The sequence below is a fragment of the Sitophilus oryzae genome, unplaced genomic scaffold, assembly GCF_002938485.1.
Source record: "Sitophilus oryzae breed Bouriz unplaced genomic scaffold, Soryzae_2.0 scaffold_1583_pilon_pilon, whole genome shotgun sequence".
NCBI lineage: Eukaryota > Metazoa > Arthropoda > Insecta > Coleoptera > Curculionidae > Sitophilus > Sitophilus oryzae.
Genome location: NW_022146262.1, coordinates 249863 through 268024, shown reverse-complemented (window position 1 = coordinate 268024; position 18162 = coordinate 249863). Strand labels below are relative to the sequence as shown.

Here is an 18162-nt window from a genome sequence, read left to right as displayed (position 1 = left end):
GTAAATAGTAATAAATAATTATAAATTATTAATAAAATCTTTGTATACCTAACTTGTATCTCTGCTAACGTAAAATAATTTGAATTATTTAACTCTTCTGTTGGGTAAAATATATAATATACATATATGGAGAGGACAAAAATAACATAATTAATGTTAATTTGGGAAATAAACCAGTTCTCTAAAAAAAACATTTTAGTAACTCGTTTAACATGTAAGTCGATAAATATTTGTCGATGAACTTTTAATAATGGAATATGAATACAAATCTTACAGAATTCTGAATAACCTGCTTGCTTCTCAAATTAAGAATCATACGTATTTAGTTTATGATATGTTTCTAATAAAAGGAGAACGTTTGGTGTACATTAAAAACCCAAGACGTATCGACTGGTTTGGGTTTTGTTTTCTAATACAAAATATTTAAGTAGTGCCGGTTGATCACTAAATGGCGCAGGGATACGTGCTCACTCTACTACTATAGGCGTTTTCTTTCATGGAGCTTTTCTGCGACTAAAAAGCCCGATACGTTATGTTATCTCTCTTCCACAGTCCGGATATTCAAAAATCTCATTGCTTTGTTGCCCCTTTACTTTTTGGGTATTCACTGAGTCTACAATTCTTCTTCATTGCGTTCTATTGTGCACAGCTTCTTCTCACTCATTCTGTATGCTTACCCCCTTTCAGTTTTCGTAGAAAATATCCTTATACATTGTGAATTGTCCACCCGGTTTCCTCTTACCGTCTACAAGTTCATCGTAAAGAAGAGATTTTGGTAGTTTTCGTGCATCCTGCTTACGTTACCAGCCTATATTAAGCGGGATTTTGTTGTAACTTGTTTAATGCGTTCATGCATCGGCAGTACGGCACCCAGGTTTCGCTTCCATATAACATGGTGGGGATTATTGCTCGGTACACTGCAAGTTTCGTTCTTGTGCTCAAGTCATGATTGTAGAAAACCCTGTCTTTTAATTTCTATAACGCTCTTGAGGCGTTGCTAATCCTGTGTTGAATTTCAGAGTCGGTATTGGTCTTTTCCGAAATCAAACTGCCGAGGTAATTGAATTCCGCTACATATTCCAATAGTTCTTCTCCGATTTTTATAGCGTTGTTGTGATTTTCCGCGAGAGTTTCCTATAAGGCCCAAAGCCTCGTATGCCCAGATATATGGGTTCAGCATTTCTTATAATTGCTGTAACGTTTTTGCAACTAGAGCGCAGTCATCAGCGTATTGAAGTTGTGTGATGAATACCCACCACATAATATAATGAATAACCACTCTACAGCCCAGATAAAAAGAAAGAAATGAGTACATAATTGAAAGCATTATAAGATTTTTACGTGCACTTTGTACGATAAATTTCCCCAAACGCTATATGCCAAAGTTTTTTCTCTTTTCGGTTACCGCAACGCTAGAAGAAATCTTCCGTCAATTAGACTGGACCAACAAAGAATTGAAACCTTAAGAGAATATCTTAATCATTTAGGATTCGCTGATGACATAGTCCTATTTGCCAAGTCAAATCTACAAGCACAAATTAACGAACTAAATATAGCCAGCAATAAAGTAGGTCACACATAATGGAAGAAACACAATGATATTAAAATCTAGAATGCCACTTTATCTGAAGAAGAAAACCTTTGATCTTGTGTACTACCAGTCATATTAGGCTGGACGGGAAGAAGAGCAGATGGAGAATATACCAACTACCAACCAACTCCTAGCCACTCCAGACACTTTCTTTACGCCGACGATCTTGAAATAGATGTTCAGACAAACAACTTCCAGAATATCGAGCAGAGTTTAGAACAAACCCTTGAAAGTATATCTGCGAGTATTACAAAATAGACCCAAGTTTCTTTCCACCTGTGCACTAGAAAAGCTAAACATTGTGTGGGAGGGTAACATTTTACAACACGAAGGCCATCCGAAATACTTGGGGGTTGTACAAGATAGATCGCTCACTTACAAGCACCATTGCCAGAAAACCAAACACAGAGTCATCACAAGAAATCACATGCTGAAAAAGCTCTGTGGAAGTAAGTGGAGTGTTAATCCAACAACCCTAAGGACAACAGCACAAGCCTTATGTTTGTCAGCTGGTGAATGTGCTTGTCCCGCTTGATGCAGATCTGCCCATGCTAAGCAAGTCGATGTAGCTCTGAACGAGACGTGCATAATAACTACTGGCTGCATGAATGCAACAAGGCCAAACAGATTATACAAGGCATCAGGCTTCGATTTCCCCGCAACACGTCGAAGTGAACTTAAGTATATAGAAAAGTTCCCAATCGTTCCATAACAGGTATCTACTTTGTTGCAGCTGAAACACCTTCAACTGAAATACCGTCAAGGTTTCCTAAACACTGTAAATGTAGAACCACCAGACGAGTTCCCCCACATCAAAATCTACCAACGGTCGATAGAACTAAATATGCTAGGAATAACAAAGAAAGACCGTAAAAGAATATAGAGTGGCTACGACAAAAGACCCAGGTAATAAATGTCATACACAGAATCAAAGCCGTCAAGTAATAATGCTATAGATGGATCACAAAAATCACAGCATGTTACCTACGAGGAATTAAGAGACCTAAAAGAAGACCAAACCTAAGATGGGACCATGACCATGATATTAGGAAATTAACAGGGATAACTTGGACCCGCATACCCAAAATAGGCTCAATTGCAAGAGAGATTATTTAAATATGATTATTGTTAGTTCCCAGTAGTTAGTACGCAGAAAAAAAATCGTGGGTGTTTGGGAAGGCTTGAACAACTTCTTGTTTGTTGGTCTTGTAAGTTTGGTGCCTGAAGAAGCGACAATAAAGTCGCGAAACGTCGCAAAAACATTTTTTCCTTTCAAGCCTTCACAAACACCCACGATTTTTTTTCTGCGTATTATTTAAATATGTGAACGAGGCTACAGCATAATCGAAAATGGTTCAATAAAGAAATAATAATAGAATTTAGAAATGATGATAATGATGATGATGATGATGATTATGTACTACCTTGTAGGGAGTATTCTCACATACCTATTATCCCATAGAACTCACGGGCCCCCACCTTAAGTGTCCTTATTTATATATTACAAGCGTGTACCAGCGACTTCGTTCGCGTCGAATTAATCATTTGTATTGGTGATGATAAAGCAAAGCAAGAATTTCTATTAACATACAAACTGGATAAAATTGTCTCACATTTATGTCAGCATGAGAAAAAACAATATGGCGATATTATTATAAAACTTGGTAATATTTGAGGGGTAGTTTCATCTCGTTGGAATTTGACTTTCGAAAAATCCGTTTGCCAAAAATAAGCTTTTTACGTCAAGCAGTTTAAGCAGAATCATGGTTAAGAAATTACCCAACTTTTTGAAACACCATGCATGATTTTATAAAAATTTTCAAAATATGTAAAAAAAACAAATAAATTATGCTTGTCCAAGCGTTTTCCCGAAAGACTAACCGTTTTTTAAATAACAAATATTGTAATATTTGAGCGGCGTTTTCACCCTCTTGGAATTTGATATTCGAGAAACCCCTCCTTATAGAACCTCTACACCCCACAGTCAATCCGTTTGCCAAAAATCAGCTTTAAACGTCAAGCATTTTAAGCAGAATCGTTATTACCCAATGGTCATATTTTATGAAACACCCTGTATAAATTTATAAAAAATCTTAAAATATGTAAAACAACAAAATAAAATATACGTGTTTAAGAGTTTTTCCGAAAAACTCACCGGTTTTTAAATAAAAAATATTTTAATATTTGAGGGATAGTTTCACCTCCTTAGAATTCGAGTTTCGAAAAATCCCTTCTTACCGAACCTCTACACCCTAAAGTCAATTTGTTTCCCAAAAATCAGCTTTTTACGTCAAGCGCTTTAAGCAGGATCGTGATTAATCAATGACCAGATTTTTCGAAACACCCTGTATACATTTTTAAAAAATCTTAAAATATGTAAAAAAACGAAATAAAATATACGTGTTTAAGCGTTTTTTCGGAAACTTGACCGTTTTTTAAATAAAAAATATTGTAGTATTTGAGGGGTGGTTTCACCCTCTTGAAAGTGGAATTTCGAAATATCCCTTCTTATCGAACCTCTACACCCTAGAATCAACCTGTATGCCAAAATTGAGCTTCTTACGTTTAGTGGTTTGAGCAGGATCATGATTAATCAGATTTTATATATTAGTATAGATTTTTTATTCTAACTTTTGAAGTAATCATTTTATTTGTAATATCTTTTTTATTGTTATTTTACTACTTTATTTTTAGTTCTCTGTGCTTACTATATTTACAGATTTTACGGCTTTCATTATTTGTGTTAGAGTTCTTTGATGTTCTTTTCAAATTAAAGTTGATAGCTCATCGTACATTGTTAATCTTACACTTCCTAATTTACTAAATTTGTCGAGTAGATATTTAACTTAATATAGATGCCTAACTTTTTAAAATTCAGTAATTTTCCAAAAAGTACAAAAATACTTTCTATATTTGTAAGAGCTACGTTTTTTTTTTCCTCTACTTCATATAATGCAAATCAGTAATAACTGAAACACATATTGTTCTAAATCTGAATAGCAAGCATATCTATTATTTAAGAATCTATTAATATTTCATTCAGAATATAATTAAAAATACAGTGAGTCAAATATTTATCCACTCAAGTGTTAAACGAGTTACTAAAATAGTGTTTATTTCTTCAAGACATTGGTTTATTTTCCAAATTAGCACTATTATGGTTATTATTTTCGTCCGCTCTGCGTATATTATATTTTGTACCTAACAGAGGTTAAATAAATTAAACTATGTTTAAATCTACGAAAAAACGAGCTACAAAAATAACGTATCTACTATAGTTTAAGAACGTCATTAATAGCGGAAAACAGTTTATTGATAAATAAACAAGTTTATGTTAAATAGTCTCTGCAACATTAATTATTTAAAAAGTATTTTGTCATCGTCGTCTTTCTGTATTTAATTTCTTCTTGGTTTAATATAATTTCTATACAGGGTGGTCCGAACTGTATTCCGGAAACTTCGGCAGCATATTCTACAGATAAAACTAAGTAAAAAAGTTCGTATAAATGTATGTCCTAAAATGCTTAGTTTCGGAGATACAGGGCGTAGACTTTTATTTCGATTTTTTCAAAATAATTTCTGAAGAAACTCAATATTTGGATGAAAATTGGTGTCTGGGAGTTTTTTGACATGGGAAATTTGATTTTGATATCAATATGACTCCTACTTGTAGAGAGCACCACCTACATATTTTTTAACTGGTTTGAAGAGTAATACATTTTCGTCCGTACCTGTGTAAAACTACTGAGTAACAAAATATACATTTACGATGTTTTTTACGTCGAAAAGGTCTCTTGGTAAAAAACGCTGCGAGTAATAGTTCTCGAGATATTTGGAATCAAAATTATCAATACCTGCAATCATTGACATAAATTAAACATGTTGACCAAATAGTTGGTTGATTGAAATCAAAAATTTGAAATGTTTTTGTGCCAAAAGTTCAACAGAAACTGTTTTATCATCATTTTTTCGAAAAAAATATGATTAATTTATAAAAATTAAAAGTTACCAAATTTATCATTTCAGTGAAATAACTATATCTACTCAACATGTTTATTTTATGTCAATAATGACATGTACTGACTATTTCCATTCTAAATATCTTGAGAACGATTGCTCGTAGCGATTTTTACCAAGAAACATTTTTTACGTATAAAACCACGGAAATGTATATTTTTATACAGGTACGGACGAAAAGTTATTATTCTTCAAAACAGTGAAAACACATGTAGGTGGCGCCCTCTACAAGTAGGAGTCATATTGATATCAAAATTAAATTTCTCATGTCAAAAAACTCAAAGACAGCAATTTTCATCTACATATTGACTTAAATATACGTAAAAATTTGGTTTTGATTAAAAATACGATGAGCATAATAAGCATGCATTCAATATCCGGTTTACAAAATGTAACTTCAATATGGCCTTCCAAAAATAGTCACCAAAGCCGCCTCGTCATATGGAAAAATATCATCACAAATTAATTATAATTGAAAAAATTGCAAATTCTTGGTGGCAAGTTCATTTCGCTCTTAAAAATTGACCAATGCATGCGTTGATTAAGCCAAAAAACAAATTGCTCATGGTTCTAATCGAAAAATAATGTTTTAGGAAAATTTGCCGACGAAATTATAGCACAGGGTGTTTTAAACTTAGGGTAAAACACAACCTTATGGTTATACCTCTATAATAACCCAAAAGCTACAGTTTTTATATACCTATGTATATACAGTTTTCTAAAAAAAATCATAAAAATAGGACTAAAAATAAAAAAAATACTTTAAATATACACACATGGCCAAAATTATTGCATATATCGTTTATAAATATACGGGAAGGAATTTAAAGAATCTTTTTTTATACATAGCTTTGATAATCTGCAATAAACAGTTTTTTGTTAAAATGGCTATGGTAAACAATGTTTATCGTTCAGACCCAATATTATTACAAATCCTTGCACATTTCGATTTGTGATCTCTTGGGAAGAAATTTGGCCATTGTTTTGGCCTTAAAATGCCTAGAAACATTATTTCAGAGTTTAATAGAGTCAGAATAGTAACATTGTCTGAACAGGCCTACCGGCAAGTTGCAATAGCTGAAATTGTAGGAGTTAACCTAAGCGATGTTTTGCAAATATTAAAAAAATTCTGGGAGACAAACGAGGTTACAGACCGGCCTGGAAGAGGTAGAAAGAGAGCTACTACTGCTGTACAAGACCGTCAAATATCCCTAATTGCACGACGCAATCCCCTGCTTTCTAGTACTGCTATTAAAAATGAGTTAGTTCGCCTTAAATGAGTAAATGTTGCAAAAAAGACCATAGCAAGAAGACTCCATGACAGAGGATTACATTTAAGGAGGCCTCGCCTTGATGAAACAAGAATATAGGCCTAGTGTCAGACTCGCGACGAACTTTGGTCTGAAGAGCATTTGAAAGACGAGCACGCTTGAATGCAGCTCAACCCCGTGTCCCGTTTCAAGGGGGAAGCATTATGGTATGGGCAGATATAATGCTCGGAGCTCGAACTCCTCTTGTTTTTATTGATGGCGCAATGACAGGTGCCTCATATCTTAGAGATGTTTTAGAGCCTATTGTGCGTCCATTTCGAAGGGCAGTGGGAGATGAATTTGTTTACATGGACGATAATGCTCCTCCCATCGCACTTTAGCGGTTCGCGAATTTTGTGAGGAATAGGGTATAAGAAAACTGTGGTGGCCACCGATGTCTCCAGATATGAATGTGATCGAGCATGCTTGGGACATGCTAAAACGCCATATTGCCAAAAGAAATTACCCCCCCCGTACCTTAAATGAATTGAAAATTGCTGCGCGCGAAACATGGGAAGCCATTCCTTTTTTGGACAACTTAATTGAGAGCATGCTACGGCATCTCACAGCTTGCATTGAGGCTCGAGGAAGCAATACAGACTATTAGTTATGAGAAATAATTAAAATTGTTTTCAATATTTTCTGTTTGAAACGATATTTGTTTTTGTTGATTTTCACTCGTTATGAAATAAAATTATAATAACAGCCTAGTTGCACTTAGATTTTTAATTTTATATTAGTTAGTCGTGTAGTAAGCCAATATGTCGAAAAATATAAAAAGAATCATATTAGGTCCAAAATAAAACGATATTTTTATCGCTATATGCAATAATTTTGGCTATGTGTGTATACATATAACCAAAAAATTCCGTTGCGTTTTTTTTTCATCTGAGTGTATATCAAAAAAGTGATATCAAGTGATTTACCGAAAGATAGCAAATAGGGAAATTTTCTTCGGATAAAATTAAACCATTCATTAAACATGTCTTGTCTTCCTGGAAGGCAAATTACACGACTTAATCTAAACAAATTGTATTTTAATCCGATTGTTTGATAAGCGCGATCATTTTTACCTTGAGGCAATCCGCATCAAACAAGCCAAGGCACAATTATTACTACTTAGTGTTATTATGTACTTATTCTCCCTCATTTTATTTTATTTTAATTCTTGACAAATTTAACTAATAAGTATGTATGTGTAATTTAAATAATACTAAGGGCTGGCAAAGATTAGTCTTGGGTCGAGATTTCCGTATGTAAGAAGAGTACAATGCGTTTATAATGTACTGAACAAAGAGAGAACAGTAAACACGTTGCCAAACGTATGAAATAAACCAAAAACTGAACACATTGCTAAGAGACGTGGAAGGGGATATAGCAGATTTGTCGCAGCCGACCGGTCCACCCAATCAGTACCTCTGTCAGTACTTAAAGTTCTAGGAAAAGGTGTACATCATGCGTCTTCACGATTTAATTATGTCTCGTAATACTTTATTTGTTTATTTATTAACGAGTCGTTGTAATTTTCCCTATAGCTTGAAAATGTTTAAGTGCAAGTTAGAAACATTTGCATTTTTGCTAAGAATAAGTGGACTTGAATTATTGGTGTTCGACAGTGGTCGCGCTATTAGAACTCTGAATTCAAAAACCTATATCTCGAAATCTATTAGAAATAATTGATTGTAGTTTTTTCAAAAACTTTCTTAACATTTCTGCTTTATTTTCTTCGCAGACAGTATGTGAAAATCTTTATAAATAAAAAAGTTACACAATTGCTGAAAATTGCTATGCACTAAGAGTAAATGGATGGATTGTTTAAAATTTTTGAATGGAAAAAAAACAACTTTATCGAATTTTTCTTATTTAAACATATTTTAAAAGATCCCATCTACAAAATAAAAAAAAAGTTTCAATATTTAAAGTGGTTCTTAAGTTATGTCGTGTTATATGTTAAAAAATTGAGTTTACTCAGTTTTCATTACTGACGTTTTCTCGTTATAAAAAATGGACACGCTAACGATATCCTTATAATTCCATTTCAGATGCTCAGAAATATATCTAATGATTTCATCTAGTTATCTTTTCGAAAAAAATTGTTTTTAAAAGTAAGCGGTTTGCGATGTGATATTACTTTACTTGATAGGGAAAGGCATACCAACAGCACACCGTCGCATTTCTCTCACTCCGACCTAATAAGATCCCTATGTGATTTACTTCCACACATATGTAAATACCGACCCAAAAGTAACAGTTGCCAGCACGGTATTCCAGGTGTCCTACCAGAAAAAAAATCGATTAACATGAAATAAGAACGTTTATGAAAAGTCTAAAAATTTGAGACAGTTGTAATTTGTAATGATTGCTTGGAACAATTTGATACATTTTCAAAAAGGTGTGTACTTCCAGTTAGACTAAAACTAGATATAACTAGAAAACCCGCAACCCTGTTTTGTATACAATCTGGACGTACCTTAAAAATCCTAATTTTAACACCCTTAAACAACTTTTTTTCTAGTTAAAGAGTTAGTGGTTCTTATCATGTAATTTAAAAGAAAATCATTCGCATCGATTGGATCATGCACTAACTAGAGAATAATCAATTACATTTACATTCGCTAATGTAATCCTCACTTACCGCAGTGTAGTGGCTATTAACATTAACATCAATAAATAATGCATTGTTTACGGTTAAATAACTTGATTTGACTATGGTTAAACTAGATTAAAAAACGTAAACAATGGCCAACTCTGAAATTTTATAAATGCCTACATATTAAAAACCAAAACATATCAAGTTATATCAAGCGATAAAAATTTAAGATTAAAATTAATTAAATTATTTCTTTATACAGGGTGGTCCGAACTGTATTCCGGAAACAGGCAGCATATTATACACATAAAAATAAGTAAAAAAGTTCGTATAGACTTATGTCCTAAAATTCTTCGTTTCGGAGATACAGGGTGTAGAAGTTTCATTTTTATTTCGATTTTTTCCTAATAATTTTTGAACTAAATTCGGTATTTGGTGAAGATTATTATCTTGGGTTTTTTTATATGAGAAATTTGATTCCGATGAGAATAAGAATACTACTTTTAGAGTGCCCCACCTACATATTTTTTAACTGTTTTAAAGAGTAATAACTTTTCGTCCGTCCCTGTATTGCACTACTGAGTGAAGAAATATACATTTGTGCCTTACGTGTTTCTACGTAAAAAATATCTCTTGGTAAAAATTACTGCGAGCAACCGTTCTCAAGATATTTGGATTCTTAATAATCAATGCATGTCATCAATGACAAAAATTAAAGATTTTCGCTAGAGAGATATTTGATTGAACTAATAATTTTTATATATATAAGACATTTTAGTATCATAGGTTCAACTAAAGCTGTTATAAAACTGTAAGTTTTCAAGTACAGTGAATCTGGCACTGTAACTCCCATTTGACTTTTTTGATTCCCTTTGAGAACTTGTTTTTAATCACTTCCTGTTTCACCGGAAATGACTATAACTTTTGATTTTTAAATGGCACCCTCGTTATATTTATACTTTATTCAATAGAAAATAACACTCTGAATAGAATGACATAACATATGTCAACTTTTGACATTTTCGCTTAAAATCGTATTTTAAATTTCAATCTAGTGTGCCATGGCTGTGTTAAAAACACTAATTTTTAATCAAGGTGCTTTTGAAAAATAGATTTGATCGTCTAATGTATTTCGGATCTCATCCTGGCTGGTTAAAATGCCCAAATCGTATTTTTAATCATATCTCAATATTTTCAAATGGAACCAAGATGGCTCATTAGCATATCTGAAAAAGCATTTTTCAAGAATAATTTAATTCCACACAATTGGTGTATTTCGAGTCAAATTGTCATACAATTTCAAATAAACCATATTCGAAAATATCAAATTTAAAGTTGACATATGATATGTCATTCTATTCAGAGTGTCATTTTCTATCGAATATACCGAGGGTGCTATTTAAAATCAAAAGTTGTAGTCATTTCCGGTGAAACAGGAAGTGACCGAAAACAATTGAATACGTCAATCAATCCTAATGTTTGGTTTGGTTTGGTTTGGTTTGGTTCAAACTACTAACATACAAAATATCGATTTTTTATCTAAAAAAAATAAAAAAGTTATAGTGGTGAGCCACTTTTGAGACGCACCCGGTATATTCTGGTAACACTGGTATTCTGGTAATGAAATTTTATGATTATAGGGTATAGTGAAAGAACGCGAATCTTTATGGAAATAATGAATTTATTTAACGAATTGCATCCTAACCCGCATTCGTATTTTTTTACAAAAATAGGCCCCAAAATGTCAAGGAGTTGCAAGAACGATCACGCATCAAATTCATAATATTTCCCAAAATGTTCTTGCAAATACACTACTAAATACCAAAGTTTAAATACTAAGTTTTTGTTCAGACGATTCATTATTAAGAGGTTTATGGAGAACGCTTTTGAGCGCCTTATAGAATAATAGAGTAAACCATTTTTTTTTTAATTTCATTAATAACTGTTCTTTTTTCAAATACATAATACGTAGACTTGAAAAACTATACCTAGAAACTGTTTAAGTGATTTTCAGAAATCGATAACTCGGAAACTGTTGGATTTCGGTACATTATGTGTATTACAATTTTTACTTAGTATTGAAGGAAGAATTAAAATATCTAATAATATACAGGGGTTCCATTTAAAAAAAATCAACTTTGATATGCTACGTCTTTATGACCAAGGCATATAAAAACCCTCAAACTTTTGTATTTAACTTTTTGCAGTATCTCGTATATTTTACCCAATAATCGACCGTTTCCATACATATCAGCGACTCTGTATATGATGTATGTTTCAGTAAAATATTGCAAATAGTCTTAAAAACTATAATTTGAATTATAATAAAAACATTATTATAAAGTACTAAGACATAAAAATAAAAAAAAATCCTAGTGCCACTTACCCCGGTCTTTCCATTCCTGAATCTTGTGATATACCAAACACGAACACATGAAACACACACAACTGACCACCATGAGGGTGAGAACGATGCCCACCCACACGTCGGTCAAGAACTCCTGGTAGGCAGGGTCGGCCATGCGAGTCACCTCGGCGCTTCCATCCCTCACTTGGAGCACCTCCAAGTCGGAAATGTTGAAACTGGTCGTTGGTGGTAGGAACACCGCGTCCGTCATTTTCCGTTCAACGTGATAACTATGAGGAAGTGCTGCTGCTCATTGCAGTGCAACAGGTCGGAGATAGCGAGCGCAAGTCGCGCGATGATTGTTTTAAAAAAATAAGCTGAGCGTCGTCGATTGTGCTTTGCGAGACGCGCTTTGTCCCCTCCTGTCGCTTCGAGAGCGGCTTGAAGGTAACCAGGTTCGGTTTCTTCATTGTCTGTGAGGTACCTTTTGTGTTCCATGTCATTGGGTTTCCGAAACCTATCGACAAAAAAAGTTTCGTCATAAAGACAATATTGATATAGCTCAACTTATTGTTGATATACATACACAAATCCCTAGTTCGTTCAAATACGCGTTACGTTCTTTGAAAACATCGCGTAAATCGAAGGGGCGAGTCTTAAATAAATGCAAATATAGGGGAACCTTTTTTTTAACTAAATCACTTATAAAAACAACAAAACATCAAGTATATACCTACCGGGTGCGTCTGAAAAGTGGCTCACCCCTGTAACTTTTTTATTTTTCCAGATAAAAAAACGAGATTTGGTATGTTAGTATATGACATAAATTAGGATTGATTGACGCGTAATCAGTTGTTTTTGGTCACTTCGTATTTCATCGGAAATGACTACAAACCACTACAACTTTTGATTTTTAAATGGCACCATGGCACTGTTTTACTTTATTCAATAGAAAATTACATTCTGAATACAATGACATTATAAGTCAACTTTTGACATTGTCGCTTAATAAAAAATCGTATTTTAAAATGTAATCTAGAGTGCCATGGTTGTGTTAAAGACATCAATTCTTAATCAAGGAGCCTTGGAAAAATAGATTTGATCGTCTAATGTTTTTAATGTCCTGGCGAGTTAGAAAATGCTCAAAGCGTATTTTTAATCATATCTCAATTTTTTCAAATGGAACGAGGGTCGTGGCTCATTTGGAAATATTTGGAAAAAGAATTTTTTTACGAATAATTTGATACCACACACTTATTCGAGTCAAATTGTCGTTACGAAGCGCAAGTTATAATTTGAATAAACCATATATGCGAAAATCGGTAGTTGACACATGATATGTCATTCTATTCGGAGTGTTATTTTCTATCGAATAAAGTAAAAAAAAATACCGAGGGTGCCATTTAAAAATCAAAGTAGTCATTTCCGGTTTAACAGGAAATGACCGAAAACAATTGAATACATCAATCAATCCTAATTTATGTCATTACTACAGCAACACAAACGACATAAGTATTAATAGCTTTAACACATTTTTTTCTGGAAACGTTTCCTCCTAGCGAAAATACCATATCCTTAATCTTTTTTAATTAGAATAAAAAGAGCTGCTCGCGCCACTGGCTTGTATAAATCTGCACTGTTTAAGCCTAGTAATGAATCGAGTAAACGGCCAATAAGGAGAATCCCGAGTTAAGAAAGCACGAAAACACGACTAATATAAAAAAAACTGATCAAGGAAATGATCAGGGCAAGTCGAGTGGTCCAGTGGCCAGCATAGTAGTTCGCCCGTTAGCCTCCCCATAACACTACCACTACCCGTATAACCACGCGATATAGTAAATTCAAGCCTATATAGATTAGTTTTTTTGCTATAAAGATGTCTCGATAAAGCAGATTTAAAGAATACTCAAATATTTCCTTTACACACATGTTCTGTATTTAATCTTTATAGCAACCATAAAGCACTGCCTGTATATTTTTTCTATAGGGAATTGAAGATTGATATTTAATAAGATAACGCACATAAATAATCCTATATAATATCGATAACGCATAAATACAGATTCTATACAGTTTTTCGATGACAATATTCACTGTTACGAAAACTTTACTTATCCTTTATTAACTCTATACAAAAATTTGTATAGTTATACATAGTAAATATACGCTGATCCTTTACAACTTCATGTATTTTATATATCTATGAGATATGGGGTTAGAATCATTTTAATATGCCAGATACAAATATGCTTCTCCGTGTTTCTTTAATATTCTACTCTAACATAACGGAAGAAAAATCTAAAATTTGAAATCTGTGTGTTTTCCACAAGTTGAGTTATTGAAGGGCAGGTCATACCTAATATATCTAAACAATAGAAGAAACTTCTTGATGAGACTTGATGAAAGTTTTAAAACTGATGAAACCAGTAGTGTACACGAATTTGTAAGTAAAAATATAATAAAAGAGTAATCAAATTTTCAGTAATTTTACTTAAATAGCCCTAATATAAATCTCATCTAACCTATAGGTTATTCATCTAACTGATAGGCGTTCTTTACAAAATATGTATTAAAATATATCTAGAAAATTTTTCTCAGTGTTACCTGAATTAGAAAAGTTATGTTTAAGTAAATACTTAAACATATCGTTTGTAGTATTTTATGCCTTTAGAATATTTATATTAATATTTGGAATATTATTACTACAAAGGATATGTTTGAGAATTTACTTAAACATAACTTTTCTAATTCAGGTAACAAGAAAAACTTTCTATAGATTTTAATACATATATTTTGTAAAGGACGCCGTCAGTTTGTATATCGGCACGATAACGAAACGACAAATTAACTTTATTCAATCTAAATCCAAAATGTATAGTGGCGGTAAAGTATCAATACAGGCCAACTTTATTCAGTACAGGCTAGACTGTACTCAAACACATATCGTCGCTGTACCAAACGAATAAAGGCTGCCTTTATCGACTAAAGATTTTAATATAGGCTCTCGATAGAGGTTCTATACTGTTTGGTTATACGGGTACTGTTCTACGGTGAACTTGATTCAGTACTCGACCTGTCTAAACGTGTTTCATTCATTGTTGTTTAATAGATATGCCAGGTAAAATCAAAATTATAATTTTGAAGTAAAGATATAAAATGAAAATGATACCATCAAATTTGTTGAACTCTCTATACAGGTTGTTAACTCGACAATTACTTATAGGGGAACAGAATGGCAACATTGCCTATTGAGAACGCATGCATTATTGATTTTTCTGCCGACTTTGCGTCGTCTATCGACGAGCGGGCCGAGGTTGCCATATTTCAACCATTAAGCTCTGGCCGCGAGTAATGAACAAATTAACAACCTGTATATATAAAGCCCACTATACACGCAAGGGATTTTTAAGCGATCGGGCCCGCAGTCCAGATATGACATTGGGTATCCGCCCACCCGGTCGTTCCGAGTACAGATATTTTGGTATTCCACAAACGCACATAACTATCTTTCATCAGGTCAACTGACATTAATCGGGACTGCCCCATATCCGACATTTCTCCGCGGTAGTCCACTACCACGACTACCACACACAGTGGTGGAGACAGAGGGGGAGCCATGGGGCCTTGACCCGCCCTAAAATCTATAAATTGGTTTATTTGGGTTAAAAATGGCGCCCTAAAAAGCATATTCTACATAACTTATTATTTGGGCCCTTCCTAAAATAAATTCCTGTATCCGCCACTGACCGCACAGATATTAATGAGAGGTAAAGACAAAAGCGGAACAAATCTTTTAAAAATCCCTTACGTATATGGGCGGCTATTGTAAGATAGAACAGCCACATATCGCTACTGAAAGAAAATTTCCATCATGATGACTTTTTTATTGCTACAATAACAATACATTCTTTACATTACAATATGTAACATACGTTAATGAATCTTAATCTCAACATTAATCTATTAATATGGAAGAAATAAAAATTCACAGAAGAGTGTCCCTTACTAACTTCCAAATTCTTAAAACAACAAATGAAATGAATAATATAAACAGCAGGGAATGTATAATTTATACAAAAAAACTTTAGCATACATAGTATTTTACAAACTAAATATTTTGAGCAATAAATATAATAAAAAGGTCTCACAAGTGACATGTTCAGTATTAACTCTTAAATATTAGATACAGTGGCAACATTAAAACTGATAATTCAATTTAAACAATACCACTAAAACCACATTTATCCATAAAAATTACAACTGCTTTTAATTGCATCATGCGATGAGAATATAAATATATCTATAAAATTGACATATAATTCACTAGGTATAATTTGAATGTCTTTTAATCGAAATAAGCTTAAATGTACATACTCATTGAATTTCTCTTGATACGCTAATCTCATCAAATTTGGTCTGCCTTATCCAATAAATCAATTTAACTAGAATAATATACAGGGTGAGTTTCTTACGATGTTCTCTATGGGTATCTCGGAAACTACTGGAGATAGAGAGTCGGTTAAATGGGGAAAGAATTGCAGTTTTGTGGGGTCATAAATATTCGCCTTTCAGATTTTTGAAAAAGTTCATGGCTTACTAGATATTTCGAAAAAATCAAATTTCGGCTATTTTAAAAATTGTCTCTAATTCCATTATAAGCTATTTTAGACAAAAAGTTTTCAGATAAAAGTTGTAGATAATCACATCCTTAATGAGACCGTGTACTCCGTTTTTTTTCTAAAGCCTGTCATAATTGATATATGACATAAACATATCTTTTTTTAAATCGAAACCATAGTTGGCCATGACTTCATAAAAAGCGCCATTTTTTAAGCTTTTTAGCGATATAAGCTATAATATGTTTTCTTCGAAAAATTACAGAGTTATAGCCAATTCTTATCATTTTTAAACAATTTCACTTAGTTAGCCATGAAAACATGTTTAATCGTCTTTGCTCTCATAAATGTGAAGCTGTCACATCCAATCTTTGTAAATTAAAATAAACAAAAACTGTAAATATGAATTTTTCAAATGAAGAAAAGCGTGTAGGATTATTGGTTCAACCTTTCTTGGCCATACATTTTCGAGGATACGTTGACCGGTGAATGTTACGTTTTTTAGAGAACGGTTTTCAAGACATGCTAGAAAAGTTAAATTTAATTATAGCCAATTCTTATCTTTCTTGACTAATTTCACTTAGATTGCATGGTATTCTAATTCTGTTATGATTTATAACTTGTAAAAAGTCAGAATATATTACTAAACGGTTCTTTACAATTTACATTACACAAACTAAAACTTAAAATAATAATATCACTACATACACTTTAAGTTATTTTAGAAAATTTTCAAAAACCGGTCGACTTAATTAAACTTTTCTCGTGCCGCCACTTCGAGTGCCTCTCTTAATTCATAAATTCTTTTGTAAACCCTTATTGTTAACTATACCGCATAAAAAATTCAGGTGATCGAGGAGGCCCATGCAATTAGTCCACCTCTCCCTATCCCTGCGTTTATATAATTATGATATAAATAATTCTTAAAATTTCCTTCATTATGAAGGGTGGGGGGTGGTGTGTCATTCTGAAAGTCATGTTGGAACCACTCTATTGATGCGCGAGTATCTACACGCCTTTCTTCATTTGAAAACATTCATATTTACAATTTTTGTTTATTATAATTTACAAAGTTTGGATGTGACAGCTTAACATTTCTGAGAGCAACGGCGATTGAACTTGTTTCCATGGCTAACTAAGTGAAATTGTTTAAAAATGATAAGAATTGGCTATAACTCAGTAATTTTTCGAAGAAAAGATATTACAGCTTATATCACTAAAAAAAAACTTAAAAAATTGCGCTTCTTATGAAGTCATGGCCAACTATGGTTTCCATTTAAAAAAACACATGTTTGTGTCATATATCAAAAATGACAGGCTTTAGAAAAAAACGGAGGACACGGTCTCATTAAGGATGTGATTATCTACAACTTTTATCTGAAAACTTTTTGTCTAAAATAGCTTTTAATGGAATTAGTGACAATTTTTAAAATAGCCGAAATTTGTTTTTTTTTTCGAAATATCTAGTAAGCCATGAACTTTTTCAAAAATCTGAAAGGCGAATATTTATGATCCCACAAAACTGCTATTCTTTCCCCATTTAACCGACTCTATATCTCCAGTAGTTTCCGAGACACCCATAGAGAACATCGTAGGAAACTCAACCTGTATAATTTAGTTACCATGACAATTAAGAACAGACAAAGAATTCAAAAAGTAAGTACATTCCATAAATAAAAACCTATAGAGAT

The 18162-nt window shown here is 32.9% G+C and overlaps 1 protein-coding gene across 1 annotated transcript in view; it reads right to left on the bottom strand.

Annotated features, from left to right (window-relative positions):
- Positions 1-12309, bottom strand: part of LOC115879670 (protein commissureless 2 homolog) — a 37208-nt gene extending 24899 nt beyond the window's left edge. Inside the window, exon 1 of the mRNA XM_030896595.1 lies at positions 11895-12309. Within this exon, the coding sequence (XP_030752455.1) occupies positions 11895-12126 (232 nt within the window). The 5' untranslated portion in view covers positions 12127-12309. The remainder of the gene's footprint in view (positions 1-11894) is intronic.
- Between the last annotated feature and the right edge of the window lie 5853 nt (positions 12310-18162).